The sequence below is a fragment of the Cyprinodon variegatus genome, unplaced genomic scaffold, assembly GCF_000732505.1.
Source record: "Cyprinodon variegatus isolate N-32 unplaced genomic scaffold, C_variegatus-1.0 Scaffold657, whole genome shotgun sequence".
In the NCBI taxonomy this organism is placed as follows: Eukaryota; Metazoa; Chordata; class Actinopteri; order Cyprinodontiformes; family Cyprinodontidae; genus Cyprinodon; species Cyprinodon variegatus.
In genome coordinates this window covers 281,367-301,470 of record NW_015151110.1, presented here as the reverse complement: position 1 = coordinate 301,470, position 20,104 = coordinate 281,367, and the positions used below count along the sequence as shown (strand labels likewise).

The 20,104-nt window shown below is 35.8% G+C and overlaps 1 protein-coding gene across 2 annotated transcripts in view; it reads right to left on the bottom strand.

The window, feature by feature from the left end:
* Window positions 1-20,104, bottom strand: part of LOC107096900 (opsin-3-like) — a 46,813-nt gene that overhangs the window by 15,600 nt on the left and 11,109 nt on the right. Inside the window, exon 2 of one of the 2 annotated variants that reach the window (XM_015393785.1) lies at window positions 12,088-12,428. In XM_015393785.1, coding sequence (XP_015249271.1) covers window positions 12,088-12,428 — 341 coding nt within the window. The remainder of the gene's footprint in view (window positions 1-12,087; window positions 12,429-20,104) is intronic. The other variant, XM_015393786.1, reaches the window with a different exon arrangement.

The following is a 20,104-nucleotide window of genomic DNA, read 5'->3' as shown; positions in this document are numbered from 1 at the left end:
TATACAATTTTCCTTTATTGAATTGTATGTATCACTGAAATAATTCACATTTTCAATGATATCAAAATGTATTGATAAGAAGCTGTGCATTTTTAAAATCATCAGTTTAAAAAAGAAAGAACGAAAGAATAGCCGAATGAAGATTGGACCCTGTAGACAGAGATAAAGGTCAGGTAGGTGGATGATTGCAGATTCCTGCTGTTAAAAAAAAGCAGTTGGATGAAAGTAAGATCCAATTAAGTGTTATGTTGATTCTTGCAGGTCCATGGTCAAAGATCAGCTATGCTATGTGAGTGCAAAAGGGAAAGTCAGATGACTCCCTGAATATAATGATCAAGGTTTATCCCACAACAGACCACGTCTTTCCATCAGCAAAGACAGATTTTCAATGTCAGATTTCATCTGGCTCAAGGTTAGAAGGACTAATCAAGGCAGCATGAATTCACACATTTAGTTAATTGTAAAAAAAAGACTGGCATCCCACTGGGAATCTTAGGGATGTACTGGAAAATGATCCTCTGTTGGAAAATATCTATCACAGTGAAAGAATTACAGCATGTTGTAACATAAAGCTGGTGAAGATTCTCAGTCGTCCAGGTCATAGTCAGACAAAACCCCCAGACATAAGATGAGCTGAGTGCTGTTTGGAGTTCAATGCAGTGAGGAATGCTCTGATTATATTATACATTATATTAGAGAAACCAAACAACCTCTCCACAGACGCATGGTTCAACACAGGAGACCTGCCTCCTCCGGAGAAGACTCTGCAGTACATCTACACCTTATGGACAGAGGACATTCTTTTAAGAACAAAGAAAACAGGTGGTTTGATAGGGGTGTGAACAAAGCCATTTATGTTAAGAGAGAAAAAACAACCTTAAACAGATGGGGTGGACAGGTTCCAGCTCTCAAAACTTAAAACACAGCAATAGAGTTGATTCCTCCCCGCTAAAATCTCAGCCCCCATCGCTATGTAGGGGACCAAAACATCTCGCCTTGGTCAGCCAGGCCAACAATGCCCCTAATGACTCGAGAGGCATAGGCCGGTATCGGATATTGTAGGCTAACAAAGACCTCAGTGACCCCTATACAAAGGGGTGAACCAGTTCTTCCGGTTCTATTTGCAAGTTTTCTAAGCCAAAACAAGGCTTTGTTTGGGCTACTCTATAAAGCTTGGAACTTAACACTAATTCAGACATTTTGAATTGAAAAAGCCTCCTTCTTTTCATTGATAGATACTTGATTAGATATTATAAGGATCTTTCTACAAAATGCCCACTTACTATGCAGTCATGTCTGTACTACAGTTAAGTTTTATATTTTTTAAAGGAACTCTCCTCTCAAGTTTAGAATCTTTATGACTGTTGACTTTGTTAAACTATAATATTTAATGTGATTAATCTGTTTACTTGTGTACTTATGTTTACAGCTTAATTATTTAGAACTGTTGACCTGCACTGTAAAAAAATAAGGCTTTAATGTTTTTTTATTTTAAAATCTACTTATCTAAATTACATTATTTTGGGTGGCCCCCTGCAGGACTTTTTTGCTATATGGAAGCAAAGAGAATTATTAAAGGATGTGCAGCTGCAAAATTAGTTTTAAGTGAACAGCTAATTAAGAAATATATTTACCAATAAATACAAAAAATCAAATATTTCAATTCAATTCCAACAAATACTCAAACTTAATATAGAAAACTCCATACATGAGATCAACTTCCCCCAACTAATATGTTTTTATCTAGGAATGAATTCAACCATCTGTAGTCCTGATTTATTCTTAACCGGCAACTATTTTTATCAAATTTACAATAATAAACATATAAAATGTCTTTACTGCATTCTTTTATTTGTTGAACTTCTTTGTATTGTACAATAAAACCCATATGCTTCATTAAGATGTCGCAATATTTCATATGAATGCATTAGCTTTTTTTTTTTTTTAGTGTTTCAATTTGCACAAGCTCTGAGGGAATGATGAATAGACCCATTCATTCTCTCTTTAGTTTTACTGATTACTCATTGTATGTTCATTGTGGTCGTTTTTCCATCAGGTACTTCTGCATGTCTCCCTAACAGCTGGCATTCATTCTGCTAATTAGAACAATTTATGTTTACTTTAACATTGAGCCTCAGCTTTATTGATATTTCGTCATGTTGATTTGCCCTGTTGAGCTCACCCTGGGTTCCCTGATCTGTGTGCCTTGCTGCTGTTTGGGTTTAGGACCTACAGTTTACAACTGCCACTCATAGAAAATGGATTTAAAATAGATTGTTTTTGTTCTGTTTTTAAAAAACTGGCATTTTGTTTGTACAGTAAGTAAATCATTGTAGTTATGGCCCTTTTCATACTTTATTAGGACTGCACATATGTCAGAAGTAGCAGTGTCAACATTTTTTGCCACATGTGCCTCATTTCTTTAAAGCAAAATTGTGTTTGTTTTTCTTTTTACATCAATTAAACTTGAAGTCATCTCACAATAAATTCTCTCAAGAAACATACTAATACATATCCACCATGTTTTTTTTTTTCTCCCAATGTTTACATCTGATTCCTGCTGCACTTAAAGAAATGGAAATGTCATGAGAGCCGTACCAAATGAAATCTCAGCCTCCTCCACATCTCGTGGTGTACTGGCATGTCTCCTGGTAGTGCCTCCACCCTCCAGACACTACGCTGACACTACCTTTTTGCCCACAGCTTGCATTGATGTGCCATCCTGGATGAGCTACAATTGTGTGGGTCGTGCAGTCTGTCTGATTCTACCACGAATGTGAAAACGCCACTAACATTCAAAAATGACCAAAACATCAGTCAGAAAGCATAGGTACTGAGAAATGGTCTGTGGTCCCCCCCCCTTTAAATTTTGTCTGTCAGCAGTGTAAGGCAAGTTACTTAAAAACGTAACTAGTTATATTATTTAGTTACTTCTCCAAAAAAGCAACTGAGCTAGTAATAGTTCATGCTCAATTAAAGTAACTAGTTATCAACCAAAGTAACTATGCAGTTACTTTTTATGATCTATCTGTCAAAGACATTGGATAACTTTCCTGTTATTGGAATTGTAAATACAGCTACAGTAGTGGTTCAACTATGGTAGGTAAGGTGTTTGTTATTAATTAATAAATTAAATAATTCCTCTTTAGTTCTACACATCTGAACATTTTGAAAAATTATGTTTGCAACATAATCTCCGGCTTCATTTGACTCCAGTGCATGACTGTGTCCGAACGTCCGTCCTTACCCCTAAACCCTAAATGACAAACGGATTACTGAATTTTACAAACTATTAAGTTAGTGCTAGCTACGGGAAAGGTTACTGTAACCCGTTACTTAAATCGTAAATGGCCTGTACCTATATAGTACTTTTTCAAGTCTGAGGACTTGACCAAAGAGCTTTACACTACATTAACTCATTCACACACACACTCACACACTGATGATGGCAAACTAAATTGTAGCCACAGCTGCCAGACAGAAGTGAGAAGTGAGACTGCCCTACACCTGCGCAATCAGGCTCTCTGACCACCATCGGTAGGCAATGCAGGTGAAGTGTTTTTCACAAGGACACAACAACACTGAAATCCAGAGCTGGGAATTGAACTGACAACCCTTCGGTTGCAGGGAAAACTCCTACATTCGACTTGTTGATGGAGGAGAAGGCGCTGCCCGCTAATCAGCAGTCTCCAGGAAACAACTGAATACATTTTTCTGTATAGACCACTGCACACCAACGAGCCTATCATTATGAGGAATAATACAGCATTGCAGTGCTTTGCGGTGTCACTCTGGGAGTTCCTGTCAGAAGGAACTACACTGATCAGTGAATCAACATCGATGTGGTTGTGAAAAATGAAGTTATTTTCATAAGCTGCACTGTGACTATAGTAAAAAATAAATCAAAAATCAGTCACTGCTTACATCTCGTTTTTCAATTCTTACCAATGCTAACAATGATAGGAAGGATTTTCTTTCCAAAAGCTTTATAAACTTCATAACTTTCCTTACCAACCAAAACATCTGACTTCAAGAAGCACTCTGTCCCCAGCTGACTGCTTTACTGAGGAGGTTTTGTGCATATTTAATAGACAGTACCTTCAGCAACAAGTATGGTGCCATTTTAAGTGGCATCAGAAGTATGAATTGTTAATTGCTATTGCACAGAAATATCACTGCTGGTCAAAACTGCATGAAAAAGTGAAGAAAGCTGCAGTTATTAACAAGGAGTATTGCCAGCATAGCATGGCTTCATATGGCGCATTATAGCCAGACAACTTTTAAATATTCTGACATCCAAACCACAGCAGTGTTCATAAGCCTTCATCTAACAAGGAATCTAACTGAGATCAGAAATCTCTTTTAGAAAGTAGTCCTAACCAAGACAAGACCAAGCAAATCCAAAATACCAGTATGTAGATAAAAATCAATTCTACATAATAAATCAAACGGATGACTGTATTTAAACAGTTGCAATTGACAAAGCAATCGAGATTAAATTTAAAAATGCAAGATAAAATAAATCAAAGCTCCTTAAAGAGGAGATTGCATGAAAGAACAGTTTAGCAGTCATAAAAAGTATGAAATTCTTGACAAATGTTTGGCTTCAATCGGTTTTTTCATTACAAATTCTGTTCTCACTGCGTCCCCCACTCCTCAGGCACAATAGGATTCCAAAACAATGATAAACAACCGCAACCTCCTGTGAGCAGCAGGAATATCAAGCTACATTCAGTCTACCACCCACAAGTGAAAGCTATTGTTCTTGATTTTTTTATGTAAGGAGGATGTTGATCGATAGCAAGGGATTAAAGAAATCTGGAAGAATTTAATTTATCACATAGCTGCACTCGGTTTCTATTGAGAAATCATTTTCCTAAGGGCTTTAAAGTCAAAAGATATTAAACTTTTCAACTCAGTTACACAACAAACACCTTTGAGGCAGTATGAACTATCAGATTTTTTCCAGGTTTGAAAAAGCTTAGTTCAGAACTGTGCCTCCACCTGCAGATCTATTAGGGCATTTCTAATAAGAACAACAGGAGTTGGACCTTTAGTCTGTTGTAAACATTTAAAAAGATAAAAACAATAAATATTCACACAGCATTTAATTGAGAACAAAAAGAGAAAAACTGATATCAAACATTGACAAAAGAAGCAGGAAGGAACTCTGAAGGTATAAACCTAAATAGAAAAGACCTGTTTGGCTGCTGTGCCTCACTAATAGTTAATATTTTAATTGCTCTTCTTGCATTTTATATTTTATTACAGCATTTCTGCAGATAAATAAATATTTATGGAAAAACAATTCTATATTTGAGTACGTTAAATTAAGGATTGTCATGATCCATGTGTACCAGACATTGATATTAGCCAAGAAATTTACACCAGATTTTAATCGGCCAGTATTTAAAATCTCTGATATTGTCATGCTAATTGAAACCCTCTGTGTGTTGAAAGTTTCTGTAACTCATCTGTTAATTTTACGTCAGTTGTTTTCATAGCTATTGATGCTGACTTTTGTTCCCAGTTTTACTAATAATACTTTATCAAGCCTTATAATTTATAAGCCTTATTTAGTTTGGAATATGTAATAAAAGCTGGAGTGATTCAAACTAATGTTGTATTGGGTCAATATTGGTATTGGACAATTCTTAAAGCTGCAACATGGGTATTGTATCAGAAATTAAAAAGTTGTATAAGGACATCGCTAATTGTTTTAACTTTAAGCAATTAGCCTTATCATTTAATTTTCCTCTTGTTTCAGCTTGTGTGGATGTTATTGTCAGATCCAGTTTATGATTTTAAAGTTGAATGCACTGAATGAGTGGTAAGAAGCACTTTTCAATTCAGTTTGTTGCTTTTGTTACCTCTACCGAGGAGGTTTATTTATGAAGGAGAGTTTGTGTGCGTGTTTGTCTGTCTTTGTACAGGATACGTTTCAAATTTATGGACAGATTTTGATGAAAGTTTTACAAAAGGTCCGCCTCACGTAACAATCCATCAAACTTAGGTGATGATACATCATAACCTCGATTCAGCCTTTTATTTAAAGCATTATTTAACATTGCGTGATGGTGATTTATGGAGGAATCAAGCACTCCCATTTGTGTGATCGTACTTGTATCCAAAAATGTGTGGCTCTGATAGAAAAGGACTAGCACCATTTTTCCCTCTAACAGTCAATATTAGTTTGCAAAAAAAAAAAAAAACTCAAGCCTTGTAAGTGGCAGTAAAGCGCTATAAAAACAAGACGAGCCACAAGAAGAGAAGATAACAACAAGGGCAGAGGAAGCAGTAGCACTGTGGTTAGACAAACTGCTTAATTAATGGCAGCGTCACTTTAACCAAGTTAAAATAAATTTGGTCTTGATTCTCATCCATAAGAACTAGACTATTGGCCTGCATAAAAACCTTAATTAATACCCATAAATTCTACAGTTAAATGTGAGTCTACCTGTCAGACAGCAAAAGTTTGGCACAAATTGCTTAAGTCAATAAAAACATAATCCCAAACACTGTTGAAAAAATATTAGTGACTTATAGTGACAGAAATATAACTCTTAAATAAATCCAAAGACCATACTTCAACCTGATTAAATGTTCTATGTTAAATAAAGATTGTAAACCTTAACCTTTTGGACAGCTGGTCCCCCGACTGTCATTTTTACATGCAAATAAAATGATTAAATAACAAACCAATTCTAACCTTTTGTCTAAGTTTACATAGCTAGAATCGTGCTTCCTTGGCTTGGATCCAGGTGTGGGATGCAGGCCCCCAGTGGGCCCCTATGGTAGGCAGTGCTGCTAATAGTGGGATGAACAAAAGCAATATTTCAAAAGCAAATATCATGTACCACAGATTCCAGTTATTGCTGCAAAAATGATGCCGTTCTATGAGCTCGTAAATCAAAGGGTGTACTTAGGTTTGACACAAGCTCCTCTTTTTATTCAGCTTTATCTTTAATAAAATACATAATGACTATCCGATATCATGTGTTTTTAAAGACTTAAGATTGAAATCAATATTGGTTTATAACCAGATCATTTCTGTTATGTTCTGAATGAAAGAAGCTTCCCTTTTCATTTTACTGTGACTAATGTGATCAAAGTGCAACATGGTTTAAAAGCATTTTGCCATTCTTGAAAATAATAGTTTAATAGTTTCTTAATGTGGCCTTAGTTAGAGTCTAACTTCAAAACACAAGTGGAAAAGACTACACCGTTAAATTTTGGATTCTGTTTAAACTTCAAAGAAAATAATGAATTTATGAGCACCCTTACTTTTTTCATGCGCTGCCCTGTCAACTCCTGCTGATAGATTATTTGTATCAATGAAGATCAAAAAACAAATTCAGCATGAGATTATGGACCTCATGCCAGGACTTTATGATTTACACCAGAATGCAAACAGATCCACAGTTCCACCATGTTGAGTTTATGAACTGTAATGAATTGAAAACAAAGAAACAGAACACATGCATGGAGACCAGAGAAAAACAGAGCTGCAGTGTGACCTCTTAAGTAGAGCTGGGTACCCCAGCAGACAACTGGGTAATACAGGTAAATGGACTCTACTAATTAGCTGAAGGCTTCAGCTGAGGAAGAAACAGTGAAAACCACAAGGGAGAGAGAACTTCTCCAATAAAATATAACTAGCAAAAGTGAAGAGAAAAATAACTATAGTAAAATCACCAAGAAATAAGCAAGACAAATAGACCCAAAAACAACCAGTAAACAAACCCAACACCAATGGCAAACTCTCTAATATATAATAACAACAGTATGACAAGAGCCAAATAGCAAAACTAATAACAGACTAAAGGCAAAACTGAAACATAAAATTCTCAAATTAAAAAACCCAAACATAAAATCTAACCTTAAAAGGTTAAAAAAAAAACTAAAAATTAAAGATAAGCATAAAGATAATAAAACCAAACATATAATAGAAAATGTGAAGACTCAAAAGAGTTCCAAACCATGACACCTTACCACAGTGCATCACAAATTTATCCCATTTATATGGATTGCCTATACTACTCTTCCTTTCATATGCGCATACATGCTTTAACAGAAGGATAAATTGCAGTCAGATTCAAATGCAAACGACTCACAGAGAGAGGCCATAAATGTAATGAGTTCAGATAATCTACTTCATCTAATGTAACCTGCACAGGTTTCTTAAGAGTTAGAAGGCACTTAGTGAAAGCCTCTTATTAATACGCTGGGGTCAGTTGGTTGAACCAGAGATGCTTTACAGTGGATTAAAACATCTCAAAAACTCTCAACATGGTTGAGCGGTTTAGGCTTTGTCAAAGGAACATGGCAGTAATAATCCCTTTGTAACTCCTCACTGCTCCCTAAAATTGAGTTTCAGTTCACACAGACTAAGAGACATGCAATTGGTGATCCTCTCTAAAACTCAGTAAAACTCCAAACAATCTTTACTAGATAATGGTTGTTCTTCCCTTCAAGCAAGATGTCCCAGGGAGTCTTAATGTTCTCTCCTTTTTCAGGTGGTCCAGCTAGCTCCCATAATCCCTTTATGTGTGATTACTTGCATGCATAGTTTGTCTTTTGTGTCTCTCTTTGTTGCCCTGTAATAGACTGGTGACCTGTTTTGTGTCCACCAGTCTTTTTGCCCAATGACTGCTTGAAACCAGCCTTCCTAGTGGATATAGACATTGAATGGATGGATTCAAAAGAGGAGATGGGTCTTTAAGACTCAAGGGCATGAAATTGGTGGTAGGTAGAAGTTTTGGAATAAAAGTGCTTCCTCACCTAAAAAGGCACAGAAAAGGACCTGTCTGACTAACCATGATAGTGAATTCCTGTTGATGATGAACAAAGAATAACAGGATAAGTAAAAAAATTAGTTAGTTAGTGAATGATAAACAGAGATCTAGTATTCTGCAAAAGAACTGAACCCTTTTTCACAAGTATAGTAATTTACACTACTGAATAATAATTTTTGTTGAATTTTGATGAGTAACAATTATACGGCTTTCATTTGCATAGTGCCTTTGTCATGTCCCAAAGCTCCAAAGCAGTTTACACAACAGTCATCCAGCCATTCATTCACATTAAGAGTTGCAAGCCTGTGGCCCCAGCTGCTAGGGCGCTCTGACCACTTAGAGCAGGAAAGGTTGATAAATCATATTTCCCAAGGACACAGTGACAGAATGGGGATTCAAACTGGCAAACCACCTGTTTCAGGAAAAACTTATTTATCTTAAGCAGCTTTTAGCCGTTAAAAAGTACAAAAAAAGCATCAGGACTCAAACTGGTACATTGTCTGCAGTCTAACAGTCTAAAAAAGCATTTACAGAAGTCACTTTCAAGAGGAGCAAGTCAAATGAAATCAATCCTAAGATGGATTCTGAAGGAATTCATATAATTTTATTAAATGAAAAATAAGATACGGCAGAACCCCACTAATATAAACCATGGAAGCTAAACAGCTTGCAGTTATCTACCACAGATTATTTTTATCTCTAAAACTGAATAAAACTCCAACCAATCACTGTTGGTGTGCATCAAAAGATACAGGTCTGTAATCTATTAAGCTGCTTGTAGCTGCGTGCACTTAACCTATTGTGAGAAAATTCCACCTAATTTAACATTATTTGCAACCATATGTGTAATATTCAAGATAATAGGCGCCAGTTTCCATTAGTCCTTTTCTCTGCCCTTCTTTATGTGTTAGATAAGTGGAACAGCGGTAGGAAGCCTTTTTCACTCTGCTCTCAAGACAGTCTGTGCAGAGCAGAAACAAGTGTTTATATGAAAGGGGAAGTTTTTTAAAAAGTAGAGTCACTTTTATCTATATACTTCCATATTTAAAGGGATGATAGTTTAAAATCTCTTGATTGTGGCAATAAAGCAAGCCAATAAATGCTGTCCCGTGAAGCTTTTAATATACAGTAGTATCCCAGAGTTTTAGACCAACACAAACACAAAACTCATTGCTTACTTCAATGCACAAACCTATTTTGCGGGGCAATATGTTTATTTTCAATTCTCCATGGATATAACCAACAGGATTACAAGCTCACAGGGATTTTGAGCAGTGAGTTTCCAGTTCACTGAGGCACAGAGCACTCTCCTTAGTCTCTTCACAAAAAGTTTTGCCTTTAGGATGCAGGAATTTCATTACAAAAATGGATGAGGGCATAAAGCTTGCCTCTAAGCTGATTTTGGAGTGTTTGCAATTCAGATATTTGTTTTGTTTTTCCTCTTTCCTCCAGTATTTCGGACAGGTTAACAGAAAACAGATTTTTTTCAACCCTAACTCTTCCAAGGTTCTAATTAAATGATCTTTTATTATGCGAGAAAGGAAAATAACAGAACAGTCAGGTCTGCATTACTACAAGTTGTTATCTCTAAAATAAACACCATAACACATCAAAGACATGTAAAAAGCTTTAAGTAACTTTCTTTTAGTTCTCCACCATTACCACATTTTTTGGCAACACTAACAATTATTACTAAATAATAATAATCTAACCAGTTTTATTTAATTCTGTAAGCATTTTTCAACTTATAGTTCAATTTCAGATTGTCTATGACTTTTTGTTTCTCTGGGTTATAAATACCTCGGTATGAAGTGTATCATGATCTTGGTACTGATGACTGGCTGAATTACTCATTTTATTCACTTGTGAAATTCTACCCGGTTTCTCATTACCTCTCATCCAATTCACCTGATCCTGCCTCTATTTAAGCTGCTTGCATCCAGTCATCAAGGAGAGATTATTCCTGTTCTCTCTAGCCAGTGGTGAAAGTGCTTTTAGTGTTCCTTGTTGTTTCTGATTTCCTGATCCTGACCTGTTCTGCCTCTCAACCACTAAGCCTGCCTGTTTCCATCTGAAAATTTTCCTGAACTGTCTTTGGACTCCTGGACCTCTTGAGCCTGTCTGTTCCTGTTCTGATCTATTTGGGGCTGCAACACCTGGGACATTCTGGGTGGCGGCCACCACATCTTGTTGGCAGCCCACCGGCTGGATCCTACCTTGTTCTCTTGGAACGGACTAAATTTGTAAATCAGGTTAGTGACTCACATTCATTATCTTGCTCCATTAGATTTACGTGGTCACTAACCTGTGTTTCTCTCCTCTAGAGTTTCCTGCATAAGACGCCATAGCCAATGTTTTTGTAGACCCATTTATGTTAAATAAACTCTTCTGAGTAATCCCACTGTCCGTCTTGCCTCGAATACGGGGTGCTTCTGTTCTGAGTCTTAACAAAGTGTGCAGTTTTGCTACTCTTAAAAATGCAAAAGATGTATTGAGCTACGTTAAAACTAATATGCTGATCAAAGCAAACAAAGATATATGTTTAAAAAAGCAACATAAAAATGTAAGTCTGAGAAATAATTTTGGTATTGTATAGACTACCGTTCTTCCAGCAATTGGAGTGATTGATTTATGTGTTAATCCTATGTAGAGGTGCGTTCAGGAGTGTTGCAATCCAAAGCGATGCAACAGACGTATTTGTAGTGACACAAAAGGCCTGGTTATTGTGAATAAAGCATTGTGATAGCGTTGCAACACCGCAGCAATGCTATAGTGATACAACAGCAACATTCATCTTGTGTTGAATACACAGGGACTGTTGCTGGAGGTGAAAAATATGTACTTTTGTGTCTTTTTACATCACAACAACCAATCAGGGACTGGATGTTCTTGTGATGTATGGTAAAAGAGCAGTGAAGGGAGTATCTGTTTGTCAAAATGGAAGAAACAAATAAAAAAATTATGTTGACATTGGATAAAGTAAGGAATGCTCTAACAGGCTCAAAAAAGCCCTTATTTTTAAAAGTTTTAATGCAGTCCTAAAAATGACAAAGTTGAAAACTTCTGTAAGGCCACTAAAAAAAAAAAAAAAAGATTAACAGATCAAAAAGTGGGAAAGTATGCTTAAATTCAGTAAGATCAAAGGTGATCTTTAAATACTTTGTCTACAAAAGCTGGAGGATATATTTCTTAGACACAACTGCTTTAAGGAGTTAGGAGCAGACAGTATTTGGAGAAATTGGAAGAACAATGTAAAGTAAATGTTCTTTTGTAAATTGGCACACATGCATACCTGACGCGACTCTACCTGTTTCACTGCCCAGAGCAGGCGGCTGTAGCAGTAGATCATCACGAGGACGGGCAGAGCAAGGCAGAAGATGAACAGGCAGATGATGTAGGCATGTGACTGAGCGGTCTTAGCTGTCCAGGAGACGGAGCAGCTCGTTCCTGCCCCTTCTAAGCCATAGCTGCTCCAGCCAAGCAGGGGAGGTACCGTCCAAAACAAGGAGTAAAGCCAAGAGCCCCCAACAGCAAGCAGAGGCTTACGGTAGTCTGGTCCCCGCTTGTTGTAGACAGTCAGAGTGCTGTAGCGGTCGTAGGAGAGAATCACCAAAGAGATCAGGGATACAATACCTGAGGAAGAAATGAAGAAACAGAGGTGTGAGGAACTAGGATCACTAGCATATTAACACAGTGCTATAAGGGCTTTTATTAATCATTTCAGTGTGGAAAATCAAAGGTGTTTTTTAGAAGGCCTGCAATCTCATTATTTCTCCCCTGAGGATTCACTCTTGGAGATCTTAGGGCCAATACATCACTAGACCTCCAGATACGTGGTTAACAATAACAAATTAGAGGTTAAGGATTCAGTAGCAACCACTAAATTCTTATGACAGGTGATTAAATAAACAAATCCACTCAACCATCAGCCAAGTCCATCATTTCCAGCATTTCTAGGAAAAGCGTTTACCTCTGCTTGAGTAAATGATTGCTCACTGAGCAATAATCTAAACCTGGTTCATCATTGCCACATGGATCTATTTACGGTGATATCCTTTTCAAACTCAGTTTGGTCGGTCTTTGTAAACCGTGGAAGCAAAACATTTTGACATTTGAGTCATATTTTGAGTGACTTGAAACCTCTAAAAGGGAAGGAAAGACAAGCATGTGATGTAGAAAATACTGAACTCATACCACAGTGCACTCCTGCAACATGTCTTTTTTTTTTCGCGCTGATGGTAGTCTTTTGTTACTTCTTTTTTCTGGTTTTGTCTAGAATGGTAGGGATTGTATACTCAGGTGTTGCAGCGTTTCTGCAGACACCTTTGGCACTTAAACTAAAACACTTCTATACCTTAAATCCATCCAGTGCTCTGACTTATGGCTCCAGAAATCAAAATAAGAAGTTTGAATAAAACTATGAAAACAAATCTTAAGAACACTCTACAGCAGTGTTTCCCAACCTTTTTGACTTGTCTATTTGTCCATTTAATTCTGAGGCATTTTATTCTTCCCATCTCAAATTAAAAAAAAGCATAAATATGATGCCAGGGAGTTAGCAAGGAATGAAAATAAATACAAAATAAAATACTATCATAAACTTTTATTTATAAACCTGGGGCTCCTCTTTATATTGTAGAAACTTATAATCTCATTTAAACTTGATGAACTGGGAACAAAATACAGAACAAAACTATAGACAGACTGACCTAATTAGTTTTGCTTTGTTTTTATCAAGACACCTGAGCTGCTTTCATGAGCTCTGATAGCTCAGTGTGAAAAACAGCGGATATCAGGCTGTTTTCTGCACCCAGGCTGTTACTCCGCCTGTGTTTTATGTGTGTCACAGCTGAAGGTGAACTCAAACATATAAGGAAAACTTACTTTTGGTTGATTAAACCTTGTCTTATTTTCCCAGCACTATTTTATTTTACTACCTAATAAATAAAATATTTTAATGTACCTCTTGCAATGCACTCGCGGACCAATAGGGGTATGCATACCCCCAGTTGGGAAACACTGCCCTACAGACTGGTTGAGCTTCATATTGCTTTCAGAACTTTTAGAAATAGAGGCAACAAGGCGAATGTCCATACTGACATGATGACATGACAAAGTCACCACAGATTGGCTTTACAACAATTATGGGATCCTCATTATAGTTATGGGATTCTCCCGTAACAAACATTGTCCTCCAAAAAAGCCATCAGAGCCTGCAATCTCCTCATCTGCAGTATGAGGTACTTGTCTTTTAGTTAGTTTATTCGTTGAAAACTTTCCCAGAAACCTATCTGCCTTCTGAGTCTTCTTCTGCAATCCGTTCTTAGCTTAAAGGGAGATGCACCTAGTGTGGTTTTTATCTACCCTAGCCCTCGTTCTTAAGGATTCAATATGCATATGTATTTAAGTCACTTTAATCCCAGTCTTTCTTCTATTCTACAGCCCCAGATTGGTCATTACCAAAATATCTTCTTTCCCACCAGACGCCTAAATGCACCAAGCTGCTGCCATATGTTTTCTGATTAGCTGTTTATGAAATATGCCACTGGTTTACCTGAAAAGGCATATGGCCAGTATATCTGAGTGAGTTTGATAACCTTTATAGAAAAGTCTAAAAATCTTTAAATCATTTTTAAAAGAGCAAGAATCCAGAGAAGTGCTCTTCCCCTTAGCAAAACACAGGAAAGCAATAATACCAAAAACTAAAGCAAGTTATGTTCATATATTAACTGGAGTGCCAATAAAGCCTCTGCAGGTGAAAAATGTTAATCTATTTTCTGTACTTTATAACTCTTAGCAGGTTTAAGTTTAGCTGCTGTTCCCGGAGTTTTAAAGATACATTCCCCACAGGAGAAGAGTAGGCAGGGATGTAGCTGGGCACAGATACAAAGTCACACACATTTAGTGGTTGTAGTTCTCTGGTTTCTGGGAAGACAAGACTCTACTAGAAATGCTGTCAAGTGGAATACAAATTAATGTCAGATGTTTATTCGGCCTTAAGCATGTTTCTTAAGAAAAATGAGGGTTTGCAGAGAAAGCTCAGCACAACTAAATATACAGTACTGTATGTTGAACGCATCACAGATTCCCTCGAACATCAGTGAACGCAGCACATACTAAACACAGAACTAAGCCTGAGGAGAATTTCATGGTACATGAAACAAGTAATGAGGATTTTCTGACAGTGAATCACTTCATATCTTAAACATCCTGCAAGCTATTAAAATGCCATTTGTATCCGAACAAGAGAACAGTAAATGGCTAAAACTTTTCTCTCTCTTTGTTGTCTGTTTTTCATATCCTGCAGCACTTAAGCTCTCTTGATACCATTAATTTCAGGTTATTTCAGAAATAATATCACGGAATGTATTTATATATTTATTTGTGTTTTATTCCCATATAGCTTCAGCTGGGGAGTATTTTTCATTTTATTAGAAACATCTGCTTTTCCTTTTTAATCTGCTCCTGATGAGAAATAAACCCTCCAGCCCCGACCCCTGTGGCTTGCTGCTGGCTTTTGCACATGATGCACACTTGAACAGCAATGATAACAGAGGTGTAGCACCTGTTCACTAACTTAATTTATGGGTTCACAAATTTTTCCTTTATTATTACTCAGATAAATGATATTTGCAGAAATTCCAAAACCTTTTTGTGGAACATGATCATTTGCAAGGATTATTTGCCTTGTGACCAAACAAACAGCAGTCATATTGCATCACAGTGGGGCTTAAAGCCTCCGTGCTGCATGACACTTTTAATCACAGCACTGATGTGCAGTACCATCTGCTAAAATTGTTGTCCATAGTTAAATCCATCTTTTATATTTACAATATTAGAGCATTTAAATTTGCCACTCAGCCATTTTTTTTACACTTACAATTAAAGCATTGACAAGCAAATAAAAATTCCAATACTTGTGACTTTTTATATGGATTGATAAAAAAACTTTGCAAGCAATATCAATACAGTACTTGACAATCAGTTTAATATATTAAACTGTTTAATTCCTGTTTCTTAGTTAGATTTATTACAAAATACAATAAAAATAAAGATAATAATCAATAACAATGTCTCATTAATTATTTTGTATATTCTGTATGTTGTAATTTTTTTAATCTAATAATTCGTGTTTAATAAAGTGCACTTAATCTTTTGTTATTTCTTTTCATTTAGTGTACGCCCTCTTGACCTTTCTTGTACCTCCCACTGACTCAGATCTGGTGAATCTGGTGAAAAAAAGTCTGCAGCAGGACCTCTTTTCTCTCTGGAACAGTTGTAACAGCATGTATTAGCTTTATCAAATAATCATATAATTGAATATCTGTCAGTGAGGATAAATTATCTTTTTCTGGGTCTACATTCAAATAGCCTCGTAAATGAAACTGGACACCATATTCTAAAAGATATATGTTGTTAAATCCCACTATTAATACTTTAATTTCTAAAAATTCTACGATCATTATCACATCCAATAAAATGACTAAGCATCTAATAATACATAATAGATTAAATCACAATAATTAAAGGGAATCATTTTTAAAGGATTCACCAATAACCTAAACACGTCCAGAAAACTCAGAATGTCCTATAATAAGAACATGTGCCTTGTGCACATTAAGAGTAAATAACTCAAAATTGAAATGGATAATTCAAAAGTTCTGATGGAATTATTAATGAGAAATTTTGTAAGTATCCTGGATGTCTTTAACTAGTCTTTGTTTTCAGAATCTAGAGAGTTTCACAATTTCTTCATAGATAACCAATAATATTAATGCAAAAGAAAAAAAAATCCCACTTTTGTTTTCCTTTTTTCAGGGACAGTAGTAATGACATACCAGACAAGTGTCACTGCCTGGAGCCATTGAATTTAGATAAAGTTTCTCATCCACTGATATATTCCCAGTGAAGGAGAAAAACTTTTAACTTTAGCAGCAGAAAAAAATGTAGCTTAACAGCAGGCATGTCCCGATACAACTTTTTCATTTAGACTTTGACGTAGACAGGTTTATTTTGTAATTTTGTATACACAAGTGTATAGAAAAAGAGCTTTCATTAGGAACAGCTCTAGATAATTTCATTTTTTAAAGTGCAGCCTTGATAAGGTGGTTAAAAAAACATTGTGATGAAAAACAGAAATGTAAACATATGACTGTATAGTTACAGTTCTAATATTCAGGGTTTTTTTTCTTTTCAAATTGACAATGAAGATATTGCAGCTTTGAGAACTGTCTGATAATGATATTGACCCGATACGATATCAGCACAAACCATGCTTACTTTTATTACTCATTTTTAGAAAAGGAAAAGAAGAATGAACAATCTGGTATTCATATGGAAAATAATATTGTGTACTTTTTCTAGATGTTTGTTAATTTGCATAGTTGCTCTTAGATAAACACATTTTTAGAAAATAAACAGTTTTTATATTTTAAAATAATATAGTGCTGACTGGTGCATTGTTTTGTTTTTTGGTTTGTGACACAATGTTGGACCATGCAAAACACAGACTTGCCTTCACAAACCCTCAGAAGGGTAAAACGTATGTACAAAAAGTAAACCTTTTTGTTTTTATAAAGTCTTTTTATAATGTTGTTTTTTGTTGTTGGGATACATATAAATCTACTGGTGTTATAACTTTATACGTTTGATTGGTTTTTGGTATACATCTATTTTGAATTTATACCAGCCACCAACCTCATGACTTCTTAATCATTGCATATGTTCAACAGAAAGGAGCCTTTGTAGTTACAATGTCACTTGATTGTAATTTCAAACAGTTAAGCTCAATGTGTACATCTGTGCATGTAGATGTGTTTTGGGAGTTTAACATTTTTAGGAGCAACCAGGAATAAAATACTGTCCTAAAAACAAAAATTAAACATTTATAAATAACAATACCCCATGAAAGAAGTAGACCTGCCAAACTAGATGATCCACTCTATAAAGCCTCAAACTCAACACTATTCCTGGCATTTTGAATTGAAAAAGCCTCCCGGCTGGGAAGTGAAACGTCTTCAGACTTGGATGACTGAGAATTTTCACCAGCATAACTCATTAGTTGCCCCCTCTGTTAAAATAGACTCTTATATTGGCCATAAAAAATGTATCAGCTGGCCTTTGCTTTAATTTAGCTGGAATTGTTCTCCATTGCCTCTTTTGTGTTCAAAAAATAAATTGAAAGATTAGGAAAAGCACAATTAAACCATTAAATAGATGAAAACCTACCTAAAAAAAAAGCAAAAAGAAAAGAGCTCTCACTCTGCTGGTGGACAGTTTATAATCTGTAAAGGATTATTCTCACCAGACTGAGGAAATGAACAGATATAGCCGTCTTTGAAGCAACATCCAAGGGCAGGAGTTTGCATTTCAGGCTTCAAGACATGGTTTAAGAATTGTACAGAGCTTTAAGGATTTTTGTAAGGAACAAAGTGAAGAAACATACCTATGAGTATTTCAAGGATCAGTTGTGTTTTGCTATGTAAACTTTTACAAAAGAAAAAAAAAACTATTACCACATGCGCCAGTATTGGATCATAGTTAATTTAACCAGAGCTACTTTTATTTCAGGACACGTTTTAAATCTTATCATGAAATGTATGATTTTTTTAATGATACATGCAGAAATGCACAGTCTAATTATACAAAATCCATAATTCGAAAATAAAAGTTAAGCACAGTATTTGAAGTTACTTAAAACCTATATCTATGTGGCATACTTTTGGTTTCTGCTCCAGATGAACCAATACTTTATTAAAAACCTTCTTTAAATCAAGTCACTGCATAGGGGCTGCATAGATCCATGGCTTAGGTGGTCTGTATTACCTTTTGCAAAGCTTCCCATTATCATTGAGTGCTAAGAAGGTTAATAGTGAGAAAAAGCCATGAGAAGTCCTTGTAAAAGCAGAAAACACTGGGATTCAATGATTATATAGTTCTTAGCTATATTGAGAAAACCTAACATTTCAATGCCGTCCATGTCTTCTTCATAGATACATTGAACAAAGCAGCACAGAAAGTACTCTAGAGTTTCTCCCTTTGTAAGTTTGATGTCCTTCAGCTGTGCAGCTCTTGATTCAGCCCTTGTGTGTTGAAAGACGAGCAGAGGGCCTCAATTACAGTGATTATCTTCAGATAATAAGAAGCCCTTAAGGATAAGGATGAGCCCCCTCCTTGGCTTGTCCTGGTCAATTCTGTAGCCTTGACCCTAAACCAGCTGGCACCACAAACACAAACAAAGCTGGCTAATACTGTTAAAATATTATTACTTCTGACAAATTCAGGTATATAACTTGCTCTTTAGTGCTGTTTTTGAACTATTGTTGAACTGTTTTTGAACTATTTATGGGTTTTTTTTAAGAGCCTTAACCTAAATCACTATTTAAATCAATAAATCGAGTGTAGTGAGACACCAAGATTTTGTCATAAACATACTTCAAGAATAAAACTAAAAACAACCTCCCTTTTATATTAAAAAATGCACTTGCTCTCCTGGTGGCCCAATGTTATTATATACTAATATCTCTGTTAAGTTAAAGATCGTCTTTAATTTTTCATTTTATGTGTATAACATTCCCTCCTCTTGTTTGTGTTTCACTCATATTTTTATATTTGAGATTTTTTAAAACTTGGTTTTCCTACATATTTGAATGAATTATCTTGCAGGTGAAGCTATACAATCAACAGTAGGATGCATTATACACAGCACAAATAGACACCAATGCAAAAAGGAAAAGGAAAGAAAAAGCTGCTGGGGATCAGGAAAGACAGAAGAAATATGAAAAGGGTTAACTGTTATTTTTAGCATTGCATTATATACAAGCGTTATTAAGATTATGCACCATTATTAGAAATAAGAGCATGAATGTTTAAAAAGCTTGACTAATGGAAAGGCAAACTTAGTATGGAAAGTCTGAGGTAGAGTGTGTCGCCTGAAGAATGCCGTATGAAGAAAGGAGCCAGCATCTTATTCACATAATGTGCCATAGCCTTACTGTATAGAGAAGCCTTCCATACCATTTAACTGTTCATTCATCTGACTGTATCAGCAAGAAGCACTCCCGTTTATAAATTGCACATGTAACCTGAATTTTTAATGACTTAAAAGGTTTTAGCTGCTTTCTCAAGCTGCTACTTTCTATGGTGGCCTGACTTTGCAGCTGAACAAACTTCAGCAGTTACATGCGTTATCTCACTAGCTTTATATTGGCTCTCTATAGCATTTAACTGTAGAAGGATTCAAATAAAAAAATAAAAAATTAAGAAAAGTTTAGTTTTAATAATGAGGGATGGAATAATCATTTAATGAA